The 19,242-nt window shown below is 39.5% G+C and overlaps 3 protein-coding genes across 10 annotated transcripts in view; 2 read left to right on the plus strand and 1 right to left on the minus strand.

Annotated features, from left to right (window-relative positions):
* The window catches only part of PIGB (phosphatidylinositol glycan anchor biosynthesis class B), a 39,616-nt gene extending 38,444 nt beyond the window's left edge, over positions 1 to 1,172 (minus strand). For both annotated transcript variants that reach the window (XM_027067296.2, XM_027067295.2), the window contains exon 1: positions 1,038 to 1,172. In XM_027067296.2, the coding sequence (XP_026923097.2) occupies positions 1,038 to 1,170 (133 nt within the window). In that variant the 5' untranslated portion in view covers positions 1,171 to 1,172. The remainder of the gene's footprint in view (positions 1 to 1,037) is intronic.
* Positions 1,173 to 1,247: 75 nt separating this feature from the next.
* Positions 1,248 to 3,054, plus strand: PIGBOS1 (PIGB opposite strand 1). Of its 2 annotated transcripts, none has more exons than XM_015087460.3 (2): positions 1,248 to 1,379; positions 2,684 to 3,054. In XM_015087460.3, exon 2 carries the CDS (start codon positions 2,765 to 2,767, stop codon positions 2,927 to 2,929), a length of 165 nt encoding a protein of 54 aa, XP_014942946.1. In that variant the 5' UTR covers positions 1,248 to 1,379; positions 2,684 to 2,764; the 3' UTR covers positions 2,930 to 3,054. The 2 variants fall into 2 exon arrangements, with proteins under 2 accessions (XP_014942946.1, XP_014942939.1); XM_015087453.3 differs by lacking the exon at positions 1,248 to 1,379 and adding an exon at positions 1,441 to 1,580.
* The window catches only part of RAB27A (RAB27A, member RAS oncogene family), an 87,826-nt gene continuing 69,891 nt past the window's right edge, over positions 1,308 to 19,242 (plus strand). For 2 of the 6 annotated variants that reach the window (XM_053223995.1, XM_027067289.2), the window contains exon 1: positions 17,005 to 17,150. The gene's annotated coding sequence lies outside the window, so the exon portion shown is untranslated. Of the gene's footprint in view, positions 1,380 to 17,004; positions 17,151 to 19,242 lie in introns of those variants that run through there. The other 4 variants (XM_053223994.1, XM_015087479.3, XM_053223993.1 and 1 more) reach the window with 3 other exon arrangements.

Raw genomic sequence — 19,242 nt, forward strand, 5'->3', positions numbered from 1 at the left:
ATTAAAATCTATATTGTAGCATTTCAAAACTAAGAACTGACGCAGAGCTCAACTGGCTGGTTCTGAAATATAAGGTGCTTTAACTTATTTAGACGTGCCTGTCTGGCCTCCTGAGCATTTGTGTTTGCACTCTAATCCATTTTGAGTCTTTTGCTATCATTCTAGGTTCCTGCCACTCTCCTTCTTTCTTCTCCAGGAATCACATTTAAACATTTTCCAGACAATTGGTACATTCAACACAACATACATGCCCCATCTCAACTTTCATCTTTTAGAAACACTTAAAGAAACCTCCCGACTGAAATATATCTGCTGAAAGCATACCTTGTGAAAAAACCCTTTTACTCTGTGGACTGGGGAGAATAAACAGTACACAGAACTGGCCCTTGGACAGGTGATCTTGAATCCCTAAAAGTTCAACTATTTGTCCAGCTGCCTCTCCCTTTCCCCGCGTCACAACCCTCCTTCTTCATTTAGCAAAATGATTCTCCCCTTTCTTGGTCTCAGGTTTCCAGAAGAGAAACGCGGCATTCTTTTCAGCCACTTATACCGTGCTTGGTGTATATAATGCGCTCAAATATTTACTGAATGAATGAGAAGTCCATCTTTATATTAAAACCCCGCTCCGACATATCAAAAACCCACTTGCTGGGGTGATTTTTCTCCTGTCAACATCATCACGACATACCAAAGAGAAGACAGAGGGGGCGGTGGGAAAAATAAATGGGTTAGGAGTCAGACCTGGTCCCACCCCATCCAGGAATCAACCCCCCCGCGGCTACGAAACCTCAGGTAACTCCCGGACTGGGTACCCCCTTTCTAAAATGGGGGTGGCAACGTCATTAAATTCACTCCACACGGCCGGCGGCGGCAGAATTAACTGATGCAGAAAAGCACCCTGCAAGAGGCAGGGATCGAGAATCCGGTCTCGATCGCACGATTTCTTGGCAACCCTACCCAGCAGATGGAGCCCTAGCTCAGGGTCCGCGGCTTCCCGCCACTGCCTCGGAGTTCCGCGCCCGCACCTCATCACTCACCTCCGCTGCGCTCGGAGCTATTCGGGGGGCTGAGGTACAAAGTTGACTTTCTCTTTCGCAGCTTCATCTTCTCGTGGGAGCGGTTCTGCAGACCGCGGAAAAAGAGTCGGCCGTTGCCACCTACTTGCTCCATCCTGCACCTATTTCTATATCTACTGAGGATCCCCTGACACCTCAGTCCCTCGGAAGAAGGATCCTGAAGTAACGCGCGTTGCTCTTCCGCTCATTAAGTTTGGCCACTGCAGCAGCCGTAGCTCGCAGGCGCGGAGATACCTGGGAAAAGGCAGCCTCCTCGCGCGGGCCTGCGAATGCTTCGGAATATTGCACGTTTGTCTGGCGTGGGTAAGCTTTGTCGTGAGCTCGCCTGCGTTTTTCCTTTGGCTTCTCCTTCTCGTGAGATTGCTGCCCGGACTTGGCTTCTAGGTCTCTGAGCCCAGGTTTCTCTTCCGGAAGCTGCTGGAAGGATCCGGAGCTCCCTTGCGCTGGGGCAGGCAGGAGGCGGGGTCAGCGAAGCCACGGCCACGCGTTCGGGACGTTTTGGTGGTAAAGATAATAGTAAACTTGTTTGCGTGACATTTCACTATTTGGGTGGTCGCTCAGTAACTGTCGAACCAAGTGGGTAGGGTAGGATGATTTAAGCTGATGTACAGATGTGGGAAATGAGGTTAGGAAAGGTTAAATGACTTGGGTAGGGTCACTTAGCAAGCTAGCGGCAAAAGAGGGAATCTCCCTATTTGGTATGGTTTATGTTACAAACAGCTGACTTGCTTTTTTTTTTTTTTTTTCTGTTACATTCAGCAGGCGATTAACCATAGGATGCTTCGTAAGCTGTCGTTTATTTAGATTTCGTCTCCATTTTAGCGATGTTAAGGACAACCTGGTTTCTAGTACCGGTTTTGCCACTTATTTTTGTAACCTCGGGGGCTGGTCTAGGTGACGGTGAAAGATTGCTATGAGAAAACATGAAAATCTTTTTTACTTTGCTTTCTTCTTTCACAAACATGTTTTCTCCAGACACTAAAGTGTTCTCAAGTATAACTTTCTGAGAAATAGTGGAGTTTTAACTCCTCAGCTTTTAAAAGTAAACCCAGCCAGATCTCCTTTATATTTTTATCAAAAGTGGATGGAAATTATTTGTTTGATGTCTACTTGTACCTTCTAAAGCATCAAAGGGAACTCACAAAATCTTTTAGCCTGTTTTTAAAAATTGTTTTTAATCACACATACTGCCAAAACCCATAAAATAGTTTAAGGGGGGGGCAATAATGAAAAGTAACAATTCTCTTTCTTCTACTTCAGATTGGATTGACAGTCACTTTCAACTTCTGGGAGCTGTTTGTTACAGTAGTTAGCTTCATGTAGTATGTGAAGGTGTAAACAGTATGTCTCTCTCCGCCCCCTCACTTTTTGCCATTTTAAAAATTATCCATTTAAAACTATGGAGAATATGCTGTAATAGGATTTAGCTTTGTCTCACACCATCCCCAACCCTCATTTGCCATACTCCCTATATATTTCTATTCGTGCTTTAGTTAAATCAAGTGATATGTACATATTATGATGAAAATACTATTCACTCTGGATAGAATCTTTTCAAGGATGCTGTGCTAAGTTATTGCTTTGCTTCCCATTTTTTTTGTACACAGATCTGAAGATCTTTCCTGGATGTGGACTATAATTTTTCAAAACCACTGTGTGGCAGAAGCACTGAATACATTTGTTGAAAAATGTTTGGGAGATTGACTCTTCCACAACTGCTTTTTGCTACCATCCTTGGAATTGCTGGAGGAATGTATATTTATCAACCAATATTTGAACAGTACTACCGAGATAAGATGGAATTTAAAAAAAAGTTGAAATTGACACAAGAATCAGAAGAGAAGAAAAGTTAATACTACATGGAGTTGAACTGCAATTGTTTAGTTCTATTGAAATTATACACTGACTATAAATAATGTAGTAAGAACTTCTCAAATATATTTTAAACATAAATCATAGGCCATGATTTTAAAACAAACATTGTCGATTTTAGTGTTTACTTTTATTTGCCATCTTATGTCTTTTAACCAAGACAGATTAGTATTGTCTTAAGTATATTTATTTATTTTGAGAGAGAGAAAGAGCATGCATGGTGTGTGTGAGTGGGGGAGGGACAGAGAGAGAGAGAGAGAGAGAGAGAGAGAGAGAATCCCAAGCAGGCTCTGCGCTGTCAGCACAGAGCCTGACATAGGGCTCAAACTCACTAACTGTGAGATCATGACCTGAACCAAAACCAAGAGTTAGACACTTAACCAACTGAGCTACCCAGGTGACCCTAGTAATTTTTTTAAAAACTAAAATGAATGTCTTAGGGAGTATTTTGTTTCCTAGTTGAGGTTAATTTTTCTGGGAATGCAGCATATACAGAATCATGGGAAGATCCTTTATATTTTTAAAATAGCTGAAAATGATGTTTATAGCACTGTTTATAGATGAAGTGGATCAAGTTAACTACCTTAGGCAGAATGTCCCTCAAGTAGCCTACAATTAGCCTGGTTTAATATACTTGAGCAGTCTTTCAGCCCCAGGCAGAATTGAGGAATAAATTGAGAATTGGGGTAGCCCAGAGCAAGGTGGGGTTTTAGAGAAGATAGTGTTATATAAGATGGCAGATATGACACAGGATCTGTTTAACCTAAGCAAATTTACATTAATAATGGTGGTAAAGGTGGAATTAATTTGTTATGAATCTATTATTTATGTAAATAATTTTTTGAAATCACTAAGAACTAATAATTTTTATTCTAATCTTAAGCTTGTATTTTCAATGAGAGCTATCAATGTAATCACACGTACAAAATGCTTTATTTAAAGCAACTCTTTTATTGTTGGTTTCTTTTTCTTTAAAAGTAAATTTATTATAACTTAATCTAAGCTACCTATGTTGAATGGAGGCCAGCATAGGTAATTTTTTTAAAAAAGAGTGAAGAAAAAATTACAAAAATAGTACATGTTCATTAAAAATTCAAACGATACAGAAATGAACAAAATGAAAAGTGAAAATTATTGATGCATATACTGATTTAATCTGTCCCTCCAACAGTTTAGTGTGAATTTTTGTGACTGTTTTTCCTCTATGCACATAAAAATACACATGATAATTTTATTTTATTTTTTATGTATTTATTTTTTAATATGAAATTTATTGTCAAATTGGTTTCCATACAGCACCCAGTGCTCATCCCAAGAGGTGCCCTCCTCAATACTATCACCCACTTTCCCCTCCCTCCCACCCCCCATCAACCCTCAGTTTATTCTGTTTTTAAGAGTCACTTATGGTTTGGCTCCCTCCCTCTCTAACTTTTTTTTTTCCTTCCCCTCCCCATGGTGTTCTTGCTAACTTAAAAATGCACATGAAAATTTTAATTCATCTACCAAGTATTTACCATGTGATAGGTTTAGCTTTGCTTGACTACAGATAGATTCTTTTGCATGAGTTTTCTCATCATGGAACCCAGGCTCAAGGAGCATCCCCTTTCTGGGATATGACAATATAGGACTGAGAGACAGAGGAAACTTGGAATTGTAAGCTTCTGCTCAGTTGTGGCAAATGTCAAGCCTTGTCATATTCTTTTGGTTTATAGCAAGGACATCACATGGTCAACCCCAGAGTCAAGGGCAGGGACACAGACTTCATACAGGGTACAGAGTCAAGTCATATGACAATGAGCAAGAATATATGATCCTGTTATATCCAAGGAATGATAAGCTCATATATGTAGCATCAACTTAAATTGAACTGCTTTTGATATTCCTGAGAATGATGGCATTGTCAGTTTAGCATTTACATACCAAGCGGCAGAGAATGAGTTAATTTTTTTTTCTAATAAAGATATTGCAGCTATTTAAAAGAAGGTCACAATAAGATACCCACTTGACATACAAACAAAAAAGATGGAAAAATAATAAGTGTTAGCAAGGATATGGAGAAATTGAAACACTGATCCATTGCTGATGGGAATGTAAAACTTCAGTTGCTGTGGAACAGTTTGGCAATTCCTCAAAAAGTTAAGCAGTGTTACCTTATGACCCAGTAATTTTACTTCTAGGTATATATCCAAGAGAAGTGAAAACATGTCCACACAAAAATTTATACATGAATGTTCATAGCTTCATTATTATAATAACTAAAAAAGTAGAAATTACATAAATGTCTATCAATGGATGGATAACAAATTATATTTCCACACAGAATATTACTCAGCCATAATTAATGAAATAGTGATACACAGTACAACATGAATAAACTTGGAAAAACATGAAAGAAGATGGTCACAAAAGACCCTATATTGTAATTCCATTTATATGACATGTCTAGAACAGGCAAATGGAGAGAAACAAAGTAGATTAGTGGCTGCCAGGATATGGGGTTTCTTTTCAAAGTGATGAAAATGTGTTGGAACTAGATAGTGGTGATCAGTGACAACTTTGTCAATATACTAAAGACACGGAATTGTACAGTATAAAATAGTGAACTTTATAATAATTCTATCTCAATAAAGCTGTCTTAAAAAAAAAAGAAAAAACAAGGATACAGCATCCAGAATAGCTGCAATTGAGATAGTTCATTCTTTCTGCCACAATCCATCTAGTTTGTTTTTTATGTGTAATAAAAAATACATAGCATGAAATTCATTATTTTTACAGGTTTTATGTGTACAATTCAGTGGCATTAAGTACATTCACACTGTTGTGTAACCATCACCATCCATTTTTCTCTAGAACTCTTTCCATTTAAATTTTGCCAGGCCCAGAGAGGTGAATTCAGTGGGGATATAGAGACTCTGCCCACATCCTTAAAATCTTTAAAGATGGCATTAATGTCTGCAGTTCTTGCTTAAATTGCTTCTCATTTACTATTTTAGCCAGGGAAAGCATATTCAGAGGCTTTCAGTTGGTTCTTTCTACAATGAGGATTTGGTAGGGACTGAATGTGACACCCCTGGCAAAATTCATATGTTGAAACCCTAATCCCCAGTGTGATGGTATTTGGAGGTGGGACCTTTGGGAGGTAATTAGATTGTGCAGGTGGAGCCCTCATGAATGGGATTAGTGCCCTTATAAGAAGAGATACAGGAGAGATGATCACTTTTTTCACCATGTTAGGATTATAGCAAGAAGGTACAAACTTGAAAAGGGCCTTCTCACCAGACACCGAATCCATGAGCACCTTGATTTTGGACTCCCCAGCCTTCAGAACTGTAGGAAATATTTGTTGTTTAAGTTACCCATATTATGGTATCCTGTTACAACAGTCTAAGGCAGGGTTCCATAAGGTCAGTGATTATAGTGTATGATCCTTTTAATGTATTGTTGAATTTAGTTTGCTAATATTTAATTGAGAATTTTTGTGTCTATATTCATCAGGGATATTGGCCTGTAATTTTCTTTTTTGTGGCATTCTTACCTGGTTTTGGTATTAGAGCTTTGTAAAATGAGTTTAGAAGCATTCCCTCCACTTAAGCGTTTTTGGAAAAGTTTGAGGATAGGTATCGAATCTTTGAATGTTTTGTAGAATTCACTGGTGAAGCATCTGGTCCTGAGCTTTTGTTTGTTGAGAGGTTTTTGATTACTGATTCAACCTCCTTACTGGTAATTTGTCTATCCCAATTTTCTATTTCTTCCTTGATTCTGTCTTGGAAGATTATCTGTTTCTAAGAATGTATCCATGTCTTCTATGGTGTCCAGTTCATTGGCAAATAATTGTCCATAGAGGTCTCTTATGATCCTTTGTATTTCTCTAGTACCAGTTATAACCTCTCTTGCTAGTTTTACTAACTTGAGCCTTCTCTTTTTGGTAAGTCTAGCTAAAGGTTTGTCAAATTTGTTTATCCTTTCAAAGAACCAACTCTTAGTTTCATTGATTTTTAAATTTTATTTTTAGTTTCTATTTCATTTATTTATGCTGTGATCTTTCTTATTTTTTTCTTTCTACTAACTTTGGGCTTTATTTATTCTTTCCTAGTTCTTTGAGATGTAAAGTTAGTTTATTTGAGATTTTCCTTGTTTCTTGAGGTAAGCTTGTATCATTATGAACTTCCCTATTAGAACATTTTTTGCTGCATCCCATGGATTGTGAATTGTTATAGTTACATTTTCATTTGTCTCAAGGTATTTTCTGATTTCCTCTTTGATTTTTTTTGTTGACCCATTGATTGTTCAGTAGAATGTTGTTTAATTTCTACATATTTGTGATTTTTTTTTTTTAGTTTTCTGCTTGTAATTTTTTTTTAGTTTCATGCCATTGTGATCAGAAAAGATGCTTGATAGGATTTCAGTCTTATTAAACCTATTGAGACTTGTTTTGTGGCCTAACATGTGATCTATCCTGGAGAATGTTTCATGTGCACTTGAGAAGCATGAGTATTCTGCTGCTTTGGGATTAAATATTCTGTATTTAGCTATTAAGTCCATCTGGTCTAATGTGTGGTTTAGGCCAATGTTTCCTTATTGATGTTCTATCTGGATGATCTATCCATTGATGTAAGTAGGGTGTTAAAGCACACTACAATTATTGATGCAGACAATTTCTTCCTTTAGATCTGCTAATATTTGTTTTATATGTAGGTGCTCTTATGTTGGGTGCACAAATATAATTTTTACATCCTGGGTTGGGTTGACTGCTTTTTCAACAGGTAATGCCCTTTGTCTTTTATAGTCTTTGTTGTAAAGTCTGTTTTTTCTGGTATAAGTATAGTTACACCAACTGTCTCTTCATTTTTATTACATGGAATATTTATTTAATCTCTTCCCTTTCAGTCTAGGTGTGTCCTTACTTCTGCAGAGTTTCTTTTAAGCAGTATATAGATGAGTCTTGTTTTTTTTAAGTCCACTCAGCTTCTCTGTGTCTTTTGATTAGAGAATTTACATTTAAAGTAATTTTTTTATATTTATTTTATTTTATTTTATTTTTAATGTTTATTTATTTCTAAGACAGAGACAGAGCATGAGTGGGGGAGGGGCAGAAAGGAAGGAAGACACAGAATCAGAAGCAGGCTCCAGGCTCTGAGCTGTCAGCACAGAGCCCGACTCAGGGCTCGAACTCACAAACCATGAGATCATGACCTGAGCTGAAGTCGGTTGCTCAACCGACTGAGCCATCCAGGTGCCCCAAAGTAATTTTTTAAATTTTAACTTGTTTTATTTATTTATTTTTTAAATTTACATCCAAATTAGTTAGCATATAGTGCAACAATGATTTCAGGAATAGATTCCTTAGTGCCCCTTACCCATTTACCCCATCCCTCCTCCCACAACCCCTCCTGTAACCTTCAGTTTATTCTCCATATTTACGAGTCTCTTTTGTTTTGTCTCCCTCCCTGTTTTTATATTATTTTTGCTTCCCTTCCCTTATGTTCATCTGTTTTGTCTCTTAAAGTCCTCATATGAGTGAAGTCATGTGATTTTTGTCTTTCTCTGACTAATTTCACTTAGCCTAATACCCTCTAGTTCCATCCACGTGGTTGCAGATGGCAAGATTTCATTCTTTTTGATTGCTGAGTAATACTCCATGGTATATATATATATATATACCACATCTTCTTTATCCATTCATCCATTGATGGACATTTGGTCTCTTTCCATACTTTGGCTATTGTTGATAGTACTGCTATAAACATGGGGGTGCATGTGTCCTTTTGAAACAGCACCCCTGTATCCCATGGATAAATGCCTAGTAGTGCAATTGCTGGGTCGTCGGGTAGTTCTATTTTTAGTTTTTTGAGGAACCTCCATACTGTTTTCCAGAGTGGCTGCACCAGCCTGCATTCCCAACATTTAAAGTAATTATTGATAGGTATGTACTAATTGCCATTTTGTTAATTGCTTTCCAGCTGGTTTTGTATTTCCTGTTTGTTCCTTTTTTCTTCTTTCACTCTTTTTCTCTGTGCTTTAATGACTTTCTTTAGTGTTATTAGTTTTTTCCTTTCATTATCTTTTGTGTATCTATACTAGGTTTTTCCTTTATGCTTACCATGTGGTTCACATATAATAATTCACTTAAAATATGCTGTAGCAATAGCAACTTAAATTTTTACATATTCTAAAGCCTCTACATTTTTAGTCCCCTACCATGTTTTATGTTGTTTTTATTAAGAAAAATTTTTTAAGGTTTATTTGTTTTGAGAAAGAGAGAGAGCAAGAGCAGGGAAGGGGCAGAGAGAGAGAGGGAGAGAGAGAGGATCCCAAGCAGGCTCCATGCTGTCAGCATGGAGCCTGATGTGAAGCTCGATCTCACAAACTGAGAAATTATGACCTGAGCAGAAATCAAGAGTCAGATGCTTAACTGACTAAGCTACCCAGGTGCCTCCCTCCCCCATGTTTTATGTTTTCTTTGTCATATTTTATATCTTTTTATTTAGTGTATTTGTTAACTAGTTATTATAGTTATGTTTGCTACGTTTATCTTTTAACCTTAATCCTAGCTTTGTAAGTGGTTTGTTTCCTGCTTTTACTATATATTTGCCTTCACCAGTGAGATTTTTATTTTTATATTTTCTTGTTATTAGTGTGTTTTCTTTTCTGCCTAAAGATATCCCTTTAATATTTCTTGTAAAGTTGGTTTAGTGATGATGAGCTCCTTTAGCTTTTGCTTGCATGGAAAAATCTTTATCTCTCCAATTCTGAATGATAGATTTACTGGGTAGAATATTCTTGGTTGGAAGTTCTCTTTTCTTCAGCACTTTGAATATATCATGCCACTCCCTTCTGGCCTGCATAGTTTCTGCTGAAAAATCAGCCAGTAGTCTTAAGGGGTTCCCTTGTACATAATTTTTTTTTCTCTTGGTGCATTTAAGACTTTTTATTTAACTTTTGACGTTTTAATTATGATGTGTCTGGATGTGGATCTCTTTGGAGTTTTCTGTCCTTTTCTCTCTTCTCCTTTTGGGACTCCTACACTACTAATGTTATTCTGTTTGATGTTGTTCTGTAAGTCTCCTAATCTATCTTCTCTTTTTAAATTTCCATTTTCTTTTTGTGGCTCTGTTTGAGTGAGTTCCATTGCCTTGTCTTCTTGGTGACTGATCCATTTTTCTGCATCATCTAGCCTGCTGTTGAATCCCTATAGTGTATTTTTCGGTTCAGTTATGTTCTTCAGCTCTGTGACTTCTGTTTTAGTTCTTTCTTTTATTTTCTACCTCTTTGTTGAAGTTCTCACTGTATTCATCCATTCTTCTCCTGAGTTTGGTGAGCATCTTTATGCCTATTACTTTGAACTCTAGCAGGTAGATTACTTGTTTGCATCTCATTAAGGTCTTTTCCTGAGGTTTTGTCTTGTTCTTTTATTTGGAACATACTTTTACGGTTTCCTCTTTTTCCTTGACTCTTCATGCTTGTTTCTGAGTATAATGCAAACTAGCTACCTCTCCCAGCCTTGAAGGAGGTATCTTACTTTGAAGGAGATAGGAGGTGAAACTTGTTGTTCAACCTTGCCCTAATCTTATTTGTCTTTGGAATCTTTGTGATTGCCTAAGTAGACTGATTTATTCTTGAGGGGTTTCAGTTGTTGATGGTGTGCTAAGACCTGTGATCTCAGTCAGCACCTGGGTTCAGGCTGATTGGAAGCCAGATCCTTAGGCAGCAGCTTTTAACATATGTAAATATATATAGTCCTTTGGCACACAATTGTAGACCCTGCTGACCTCTAGGTCAGGCGATCTGGAGGGTTCTCTTGGGTAAGAGTCATAAAAATCAGGACTTCAGATGAGTGTATAAACTCCTTTCTGGGAAGTACCAGTAAGCTGTGGTGAAGTCAAGGGAGGGTGCAAAGACGGTGATTCCCTGCCTACATTCCCAGGTAGTGCCTCTGTGGTCTGTAGATATCTGACAAACCTAAAGCCTGTCCATCAGGTTAAAGCTACAGAACAAGTAAATAGGGCTTATCTGCAGGCAGTCAGGGGTTGTGTTTTGGTCAGTTTTCTACGTAATGCTCTTGGTATAGTACCTTGCCCTGACATGTTTTTCTAGTTTTTACAATCCTGTGGTGCCCAGGAACATAAGCCCTTTTGGCCACCAGATTAGCCCCTCTGGTCACCAGAGTCAGGTATTCCACAGGTGCTCCCTGTGTGGAGTGTGTTTACCTGCAGGCTTTAGCAAGGCTTGGGAAAGTGCTGGGAACAGGAAATGCCTGTAGCTTTAGTGAGTGGGGATTCTTTTATTTCTGGTTGATACTAGGGAGATCTGTTGCAGCAGCATCTTCAACTGTCAATCTCAACCCATAAAGGGCAACGACCATCTATCTTTTCAAAGATGTCAGGCCTCCTCACCAGTGCCTCCGTGAAAGGAGTATCATCAGGGCCATCCATGTAACAATCAGGTGGTGGTTTCTCCAGTCTCATCACAAATCAATTCCAATTCTAAGATCAGCAGGGCAGATAATGGGAGTAAAAGGGTGAGAGAGAAAGCCAAAAAAAATGGTAGATTTTTAAGTGGGCCACTAGACTTTATCCAAAGGTATATTCTTTTTTTTTTTTAATATATGAAATTTATTGTCAAATTGGTTTCCATACAACACCCAGTGCTCATCCCAAAAGGTGCCCTCCTCAATACCCATCACCCACCCTCTCCTCCCTCCCACCCCCCATCAACCCTCCGTTTGTCAAAGGGATATTCTAAAGGGACTTCTGAAAGTTTTTTTTTTTAAAAACTATTGCAAAATAATGTCACACTTAGAGAAAAGTTACAAAAATAGTACAAAAAATTTTCATCTACTTGTTACCCAGATTCCACAAATGTTAACATTTTACTACATTTGCTTTAATCTCTCTCCATATATGTGTACTTACACATGAACACACACATTATTGTTTTTCTAAACCCTTTGAGAGTAAATTGCCCACATGATGCCATTTTACTACTAAATATTTCAGTGTGTACTTCCTAAAAACAAGGATATTGTCTTTCATAATTACAGTGTAATGATCAAGATCAGGAAATTAAGATTGATACAATATTATCTAATCTCAGATTTTATGCAAATTCTACCAAGTCCTTTTAGTGCTCTTTAGGTCAATAGACAATTTTTTTTTTCTTGTCTGGGAACTAATCCAAGATCACATTGAATTTGTTGGATCATATGGTCATTCTGTTTAACATTTTGAAGAATTGCCAAACTGCTTTCCAAAGTGACTATCGTTTTGCATCCCCACCAACAATGTATAAGGGTTTCAATTTCTCCACAGGCTACTAGCACTTGTAATTTTTCTTCTCTTTTTTTTTTTTTTAATTTTTTTTTCAACATTTATTTATTTTTGGGACAGAGAGAGACAGAGCATGAACGGAGGAGGGGCAGAGAGAGAGGGAGACACAGAATCGGAAACAGGCTCCAGGCTCTGAGCCATCAGCCCAGAGCCTGACGCGGGGCTCGAACTCACGGACCGCGAGATCGTGACCTGGCTGAAGTCGGACGCTTAACCGACTGCGCCACCCAGGCGTCCCTCTTTTTTTAAACAAAGTTATGGCCAACCTAGTAGATGTTAATGAGTATCTAATTCTGGTTTTGATTTTCATTTCCCTATTGACTAATGACATTGAACATCTTTTCCTGTGCTTGTTGACCATTTTTATATCTTCTTTGAAGAAATGTCTTCAAGTCCTTTGCCCAATTTTTAATTGGTTGTTTGTCTTTTCTATTTGTAACAGCTCTTTGTTATATTCTGGTACTATATTCTTTTTTTTTTCTGATACTATATTCTTATCAGATATATGATTTGCAAATATTTTCTCCCATTCTGTATATTGTATTTTCACTCTCTTGTGTCCTTTGCTAAACAAAATTTTAAATTTTTGATAAAGCCTGTTAACCCATTTTTCCTTTGCTGCTTATGCTTTTCTTATGAGGTCTAAGAAGCCATTGCCAAATCCCAGGTAATGAAGATTTATGTCTATGTTTTCTCCTATGGGTCTTATAGTTTTATGTTTATAATTTAGGTCTTTGATCTATTTTGAGTTAATTTTTATATATGATGTGAGGTAAGGGTCCAACTTTATTCTTTTGCATCTAAATATCCAGTTCTTCCAGCACTATTTGTTGAAGAGACTGTTCTTACCTCATTGAATGATCTTGGCATTCTTGTTGAAAATCATTTGACCCCAGATTTATGGGTTCATTTCTGGATTCTCATGTCCATTCCATTCATTTATATGCTTATTCTTATGTTAGTACCACACTGTTTTGATTAGCAGCTTTGCATTAATTTTTGAAATCAGGAAGTGAGTCCATCAACCTTGTTTTTTTTGTTGTTTTTTTTTTCTCCAAGATTGTTTTGGCTCTTTGAGGTGCTTTACAATTTAATTGTGAATTTTAGGATCAACTTTTCTATTCCTGCAAAAATCATTCCTTTTGGGAAGGATTGTGTTGAATCTGTAACTTCTTTTGGGAGGTATTATCTTTATAATATTATGTAATGATGAACGTGGAACATCTTTTCATTTATTTAGGTCTTCTTTAATTTCTTTTTGTAGTTTTCAGTGTATAAGCCCAGCACCTCCTTGGTTAAACTGATTCCTAAGTATTTTATTTTTTTTCATGCTACTTCACATAGGATTTTTTCTTAATTTCTTTTTTATATAGCTCATTGCCAATGTATAGGGGAAAAAAACAGATCCTGTATTCTGCATCTTTGCTTATTTCACTTATTAGCTCTAAGGTTTTATTTTTCCTGATATTTTAGATGTAATCATGTGCCTGTTGCTTGTATTGCAAAAGGGTATTTAGAAATCAAAATCTGGGTGCTAAGTGTATTCACAACTCCTGTGATATAATTGCTTTTAGCATATCTTAGCAGACACTACTGGAAAGTACATACATACCTGCATATCAGTATATAATCCTATTCCTGTCTAGGTCTATGTGTTAAAAAGCATGAGTTCTTACTGATACCTCCAATTTCAACCATATTAGTGATACTGGAAACTGAGATTCTGCATGTTTCAAGCAGCAGCCTGCATTGTCACAGAAGCCCCAGGGTGGGAATCAAGAGGTATGCTGTGACCAGTTCTGTGACTAGAGTAAGTGGTATAGAGAGGATTTTGATTTGATACACAAAATGTATTCAATATATTTAGTTTCTGTAATTAACTTTTTCTCTTTGTTTTCTTTTTACCTCTCTGGGCACTCTTTTCTCAGACTTCTTTAACGGAGTGATCCTCTGGGTTTTGTACCAAGCCCCCTCTTTGCCCACGTAATACATTTTCTAGACTACCTCAATGACTTTCATGTCTTTGAGTACCCTTTGTGCAATAGCTTCAGTTCATGTCTTCTTTGCTTCAGATCAGCCTATTCAACTGCACACTGAACAGTTGCACTTGTATGTTCTCCTGATGCCGATATGTCAAAGTTAAAATGTCCTAAACTTGTTCATTATGGCCAAATTTACCCTTTTGCAACAGGGCTCTCTTCCTTTTGCTCAATGGTTCCTAGTTACTGAAACCAGAAATGGGCATTTCCATAGATTTCTCTCTCTCCCTCATCTACAATCAAGTCTTCTTGATTTATTCTCCTAAATATCTCAAATCTGTTTATTCATCTTCATCCTCATGATCACTATCTTAAGCCAGATTAGTGTTATCCCTTACTTGGATTTCAGCATGCTAATTGGCCTCTGAAACCCATTCTTAGCCTTATAGCCATTTAGAAAATGAGTTCTAAGTTCTAGTCCTGGCTGTGCCACTTTCACCTGTATGATCTTGATCAGGTTGTTTCATTGCTTTAAGGCTCAGTTTCCTTATCTGTGATACAGAGACAGGAATAGTACTTATTTCAGAGGGTACTTGTGAGAAGTATATGAGGGGATATATGCAAAGTTCTTAGCATATTGGCTGATTCGTAGTAAATGGTCAGTAAATGTTAGCTATTATCATTATAATCATTCCAGCGTTATTAAAAATCCAGCCTCTGCTATTCCTCCAGTTTATTCTCTGATTGATTCATTCTACTCAGTTTTTCAGCTTTTCTGGACTTCTTTCAGTTGGTCTAATATCTGATGCTCTCTTCTGCCTCCCGGTCTTTCCTCTGCTCTCTTTTCCTAAAATTCTCTTCTTTATCCTCCTACCTTATTTATCCTTCTTAATTTATGCAACAGTTTCTCTAGGGAATTTTGATTTGGTGTCACTTATTTGTGTCCCAATAACACTCTAACTTCCATTTTCAGGGATCTTATCTCACCACACTGGAGTTAACCTGCTTACTTGTTGGTCTACCAAGCCACTGAGTGTAGGGACCAATTTACCTTGTTCACTATTGCATCTCCAATTCCTAACCTGGATTTAAAATTCAGTGAATGAAAAGATAGTGAATGGGCCACATTACCATTGTCTGTTTTTTTGATCTCCTGCTAGGTAAACTCCTGGTCACAGCTCTGCTTGGCTTCAGGAGTGGGGAGGATTGAAAGGGAAAACTCTCCTTGTATCATATCAGCCATTAGCAGTTGCTGCATTGATGGTCCTCCAATTATTAGCTGATCAGTAACTCCCAGGACTGTTCCTTTACACATGAACACGGGGCTACTTTTCCTGTCTTAGCCTAACTCCGGAATTACTAGTATGATGACCTTACCTGGGGAACGTCCTTTGACACTATCACCCTATGATGAAATCTGTAATCTCTAACTTTGAGATTACTCTGCTAAATTTGCCTAGAAATATTAGATTGGATGCATAGTCAATATTTCACAATTCCATATGTTTTGTCCTGTAAGCGATTTTGTCCATTGGACACATACCTGAGAAGCTAATTATATTGCAGTGCAGTCTGTGAATAGCTACAGACTGGAAGCATGATGGGGTTGGGCAGGTGGGCCTGGAATGGCTTGAATTTGTGGTGGAAGTAGACCCAGATCAGTGAGATGGAACAGAAGGTAAAAGAAGCTTGATTAGGGTTTTCAATCATTTGGTTCTGCTTAGAAGTGGAATTATTTCGTTCCGAGGTGCTGTGCCTGAAGAGCCCACGGAGGCAAGCCCAAAGGCCACTGTCCATACCCCGAGGCCACTGAAGGAGAAATTTGGCTGCCTCTGAGTGGTAGTCTGGTGGGGGAACCGGCTTCACAGCTGCAGGTTCCAAGCAGGGGCACATAAACCCGTCCGCGCTGAAATAAGGAAGCCGCTGGGGGGCAGCAAAGGCTCGGGGATTTCTCCTCACGCTGCTATTCTTTATTGTGCTGTAGTTTGCCTTTTTTTTTTTTCTTAACGAATTGCTCTCTCTTAAAATTTAGAGTGATTTTATAATCCGAACGAGACTGTATGAACAGAGACCTCGTTTGTCATTTCCTCTCAGAAATATATTTTTTCCTGCCAGAGTTTACTTTTTCTCTATCGCGTCATTTCCAAGAATCCCAGAGCTTTCCCTTGCCCCAGGAAGGCCAGGTCCAGGCCGATCCGAGTGAGAAGCTGGCGAGGCGGGATGGACAGTGGCAGAGCCGGACGTTCGGCGCAGATCCCGCCCCGGGGAGCCGGACCCGGGAGCACCTGGAGCAGGAGCATACCGGGCCTCGGGAACCCCGCCTCGGGCCGATTTTGCAGCTGCTCCGCACCCCCCTGGCTACTACGGTGGAGACACTGATATGATGCCCTGGAAAACACCTTTAAGAACATGGCTTTGGTGGGGGAGGAGATTTGGCGAGAGTCACCAAAGCACACCTCGCAGCTCGCGGGCCCCAGAGAAGTTTGTAAATGTGACCCCTGTGTCTAAACACGAAAACAACTTTCTAAGGTTTCACACTTTCCAGGAAAGGGCGGTGGAGACCTGATGTGGGCCAAAGGAAGCGAGCGGGGGCCTTTTCGTGGCTCACGAGAGGAGTCAGGCGTAGGTGCGGCAGGTGCTGCGGGCCTGGGAGCGGCGTGCGACGAGGAGCCCGCAAAGCGCCCTCGCGGGGTCGGGCGGGAGTGCTCCCTGAGGTGACAAGAGGAAGCGGGAGGTGGAGGGTGGAGAGGAGGTCCCGCCCCCACCTCGCTCTCCTCTACGGGAAGTGATGTGGGGCCAGACGGAAAATACCCGCCGAGAACCCAAAAAGGGCCGGCAACCGGTGGACGCGGAGCGCGCGCAAGAGGAGCTGCGTGGGGACAGCGAGGTGGAGCCAGGTGAGCCGGGCGGCTGCGGGTGGTCTGGGAGGCGCTGCTCGGTCCCCGGCGTGCGAGGGGTTCCGATTCAACCCGGAGGGCAGAGCGTGGTAGCCGGCGAGTGGCTGGGTTGGCCCTGGGGCTGGCATTGAAGGCTGCGATTCCTCGTCCCCCTTCGGGGGGTCTGAGCCTGCCGGAAAAGCTGCTTTGCTTCTCGCAGGCGCGCGGCACAGACCCTACGTTGACAACCGCCGGGGGTGGGGGACAGCTTGGGCGACATGCTGCCTAGGTGCAGTTCCAGGTTGGCACGGGGCTGAAGTCACCTCCGGGTGGCACCCGGCGCGAGCGTCCCCGTCAGTGTCGAAGGAAACTTCCGGCAGGAGAGGAGTAAAGTCCGAGACCTCCTGCACTGCCCATAGTTCTTCCTCCCTCCTGTTGTTTTCAGTTTGATTACTTAACGTCTTTACACCCTTGTTGGTGAGGGTCTGGGCAGCAAACTGGCTGGGTGCGAGAAGGTTCTCCTGTCAGTCAGACCAAAAACCCTACCTGGTGACAGGCCCTTGGGTCTTGACTGGTGGTAGGACTGAAGGACAGGTTTTGGTAACTATTGCCAAATCCTTATCTCTCTTCCAATAGATCACCAATTAAGCAAAGTCAGGCCTGAAATGAAGGAAACCTTGTGAGCCCTTAACTTCATCTTCCCGGCCTTTTGGCTCCTGCTGGCCACATGGCCTCAGAATGTTCTGCCTCGGATTTTCTTCCTTATCTCTTTGGGCTAACAGCTGTTTTTTATGACTCCATGGATTTTCACTTTATGTTTGGCTCATCGCTCAGAGTTGGGGAAGGGGGAGTAGTGTTATGCTATATGTTTTCTGTAATTATTGCTGATTTAATTTGTTGGTAGTCCATTGTTGCTATCCCCTTCCCTGTTTTCTGCCTTCTTAAAAACTTGCTTTAGAGGGAAAACAGTCTGGAAAACTGTTCTGCAGATGATTAGAAATTAAGAAAGGTTAATAAAATGCTGAAAGAACTGGACTGAAGATCATTCTTTATGTTAGTTTTCACCTACTTTCTAACTTTCCTTCCTTCCTTTCTTCCTCTTTCTTTCTCTCTTTCTTTCTTCTTCCCTTTCTTTCTTAAATTACATGGCTTGCCTTGATTTTTAATTTTGATGAAGTATGATTAATTTTCTCTTTTGTTGTTTGTGCTTTTAGTGTCAAATCTAAGAACTTCCGAATCTAAGGTCATGAAGATTTATGCCTGTGTTTTTTTCCTAAGAGTTTTATAGCTTTAGCTCTTATATTTCAATCTTTGATTCATTTTAAGTTTATTTTTGTGTATGGTGTGAGGCAGGGGTCTAATTTAATCCTTTTGCATGTGGATATCCAATTCTCCCATCACAATTTGTTGAAAATATTTTTTTCCCCTTTGAATGGTCTTGGCACTTCAATTGACAATCAGTTGGCTGTTCATGTGGGGGTTTATTTCTAGAGTCTTAATTCTATTCCATTGATCTATTTGTCTATCCTTATGCTAGTATCATACTATCTTTATTATTGTAGTTATGTAGGAGGTTTTGAGGTTGGGAAGTGTGAGGTCCTCCCATTTTGTTTTTCTTTTTTTGAAATTGTTCTGTCTGTCCTGGGTCTCTTGAATTTTCATATGAATTGTAAGATCAGCTTCTCAATATCGGTATCTTTGGTTTTAGAACAGATTTCAAGGGTTTTGAAGTGTGCCACAATCTCTAGGAACCAGACTCTTGATTTCCCCCTCCCAAATCTGCTTCCACTTGGTCTTTCCCATCTAAGTCAATGACAACTTTACTCTTCTAGATTCTCACACTAAATATTCTGGAGTCACCTGATTCCTTTCTTTTTCTCATTCCCACCTCTAATTCTTCAGTAAATCTCACTGGTTCTACTTCGAGAAAATATAATATATATGGGATAAAAACCATTTCTCACCATTTCCACTGCTTCTACCAAGATCCTATCATTTTTGTCACCTGGATTACTGCAAAAGTCTCCTGCAGGGCCACCCTGCTTTCACCGTCACCACTCTACAGTCAACATAGCAGCCAGAGTTCATTATGCCACTCACTCCTCTGTTCACA

Source organism: Acinonyx jubatus, chromosome B3 (assembly GCF_027475565.1).
Source record: "Acinonyx jubatus isolate Ajub_Pintada_27869175 chromosome B3, VMU_Ajub_asm_v1.0, whole genome shotgun sequence".
Taxonomy (NCBI): domain Eukaryota; kingdom Metazoa; phylum Chordata; class Mammalia; order Carnivora; family Felidae; genus Acinonyx; species Acinonyx jubatus.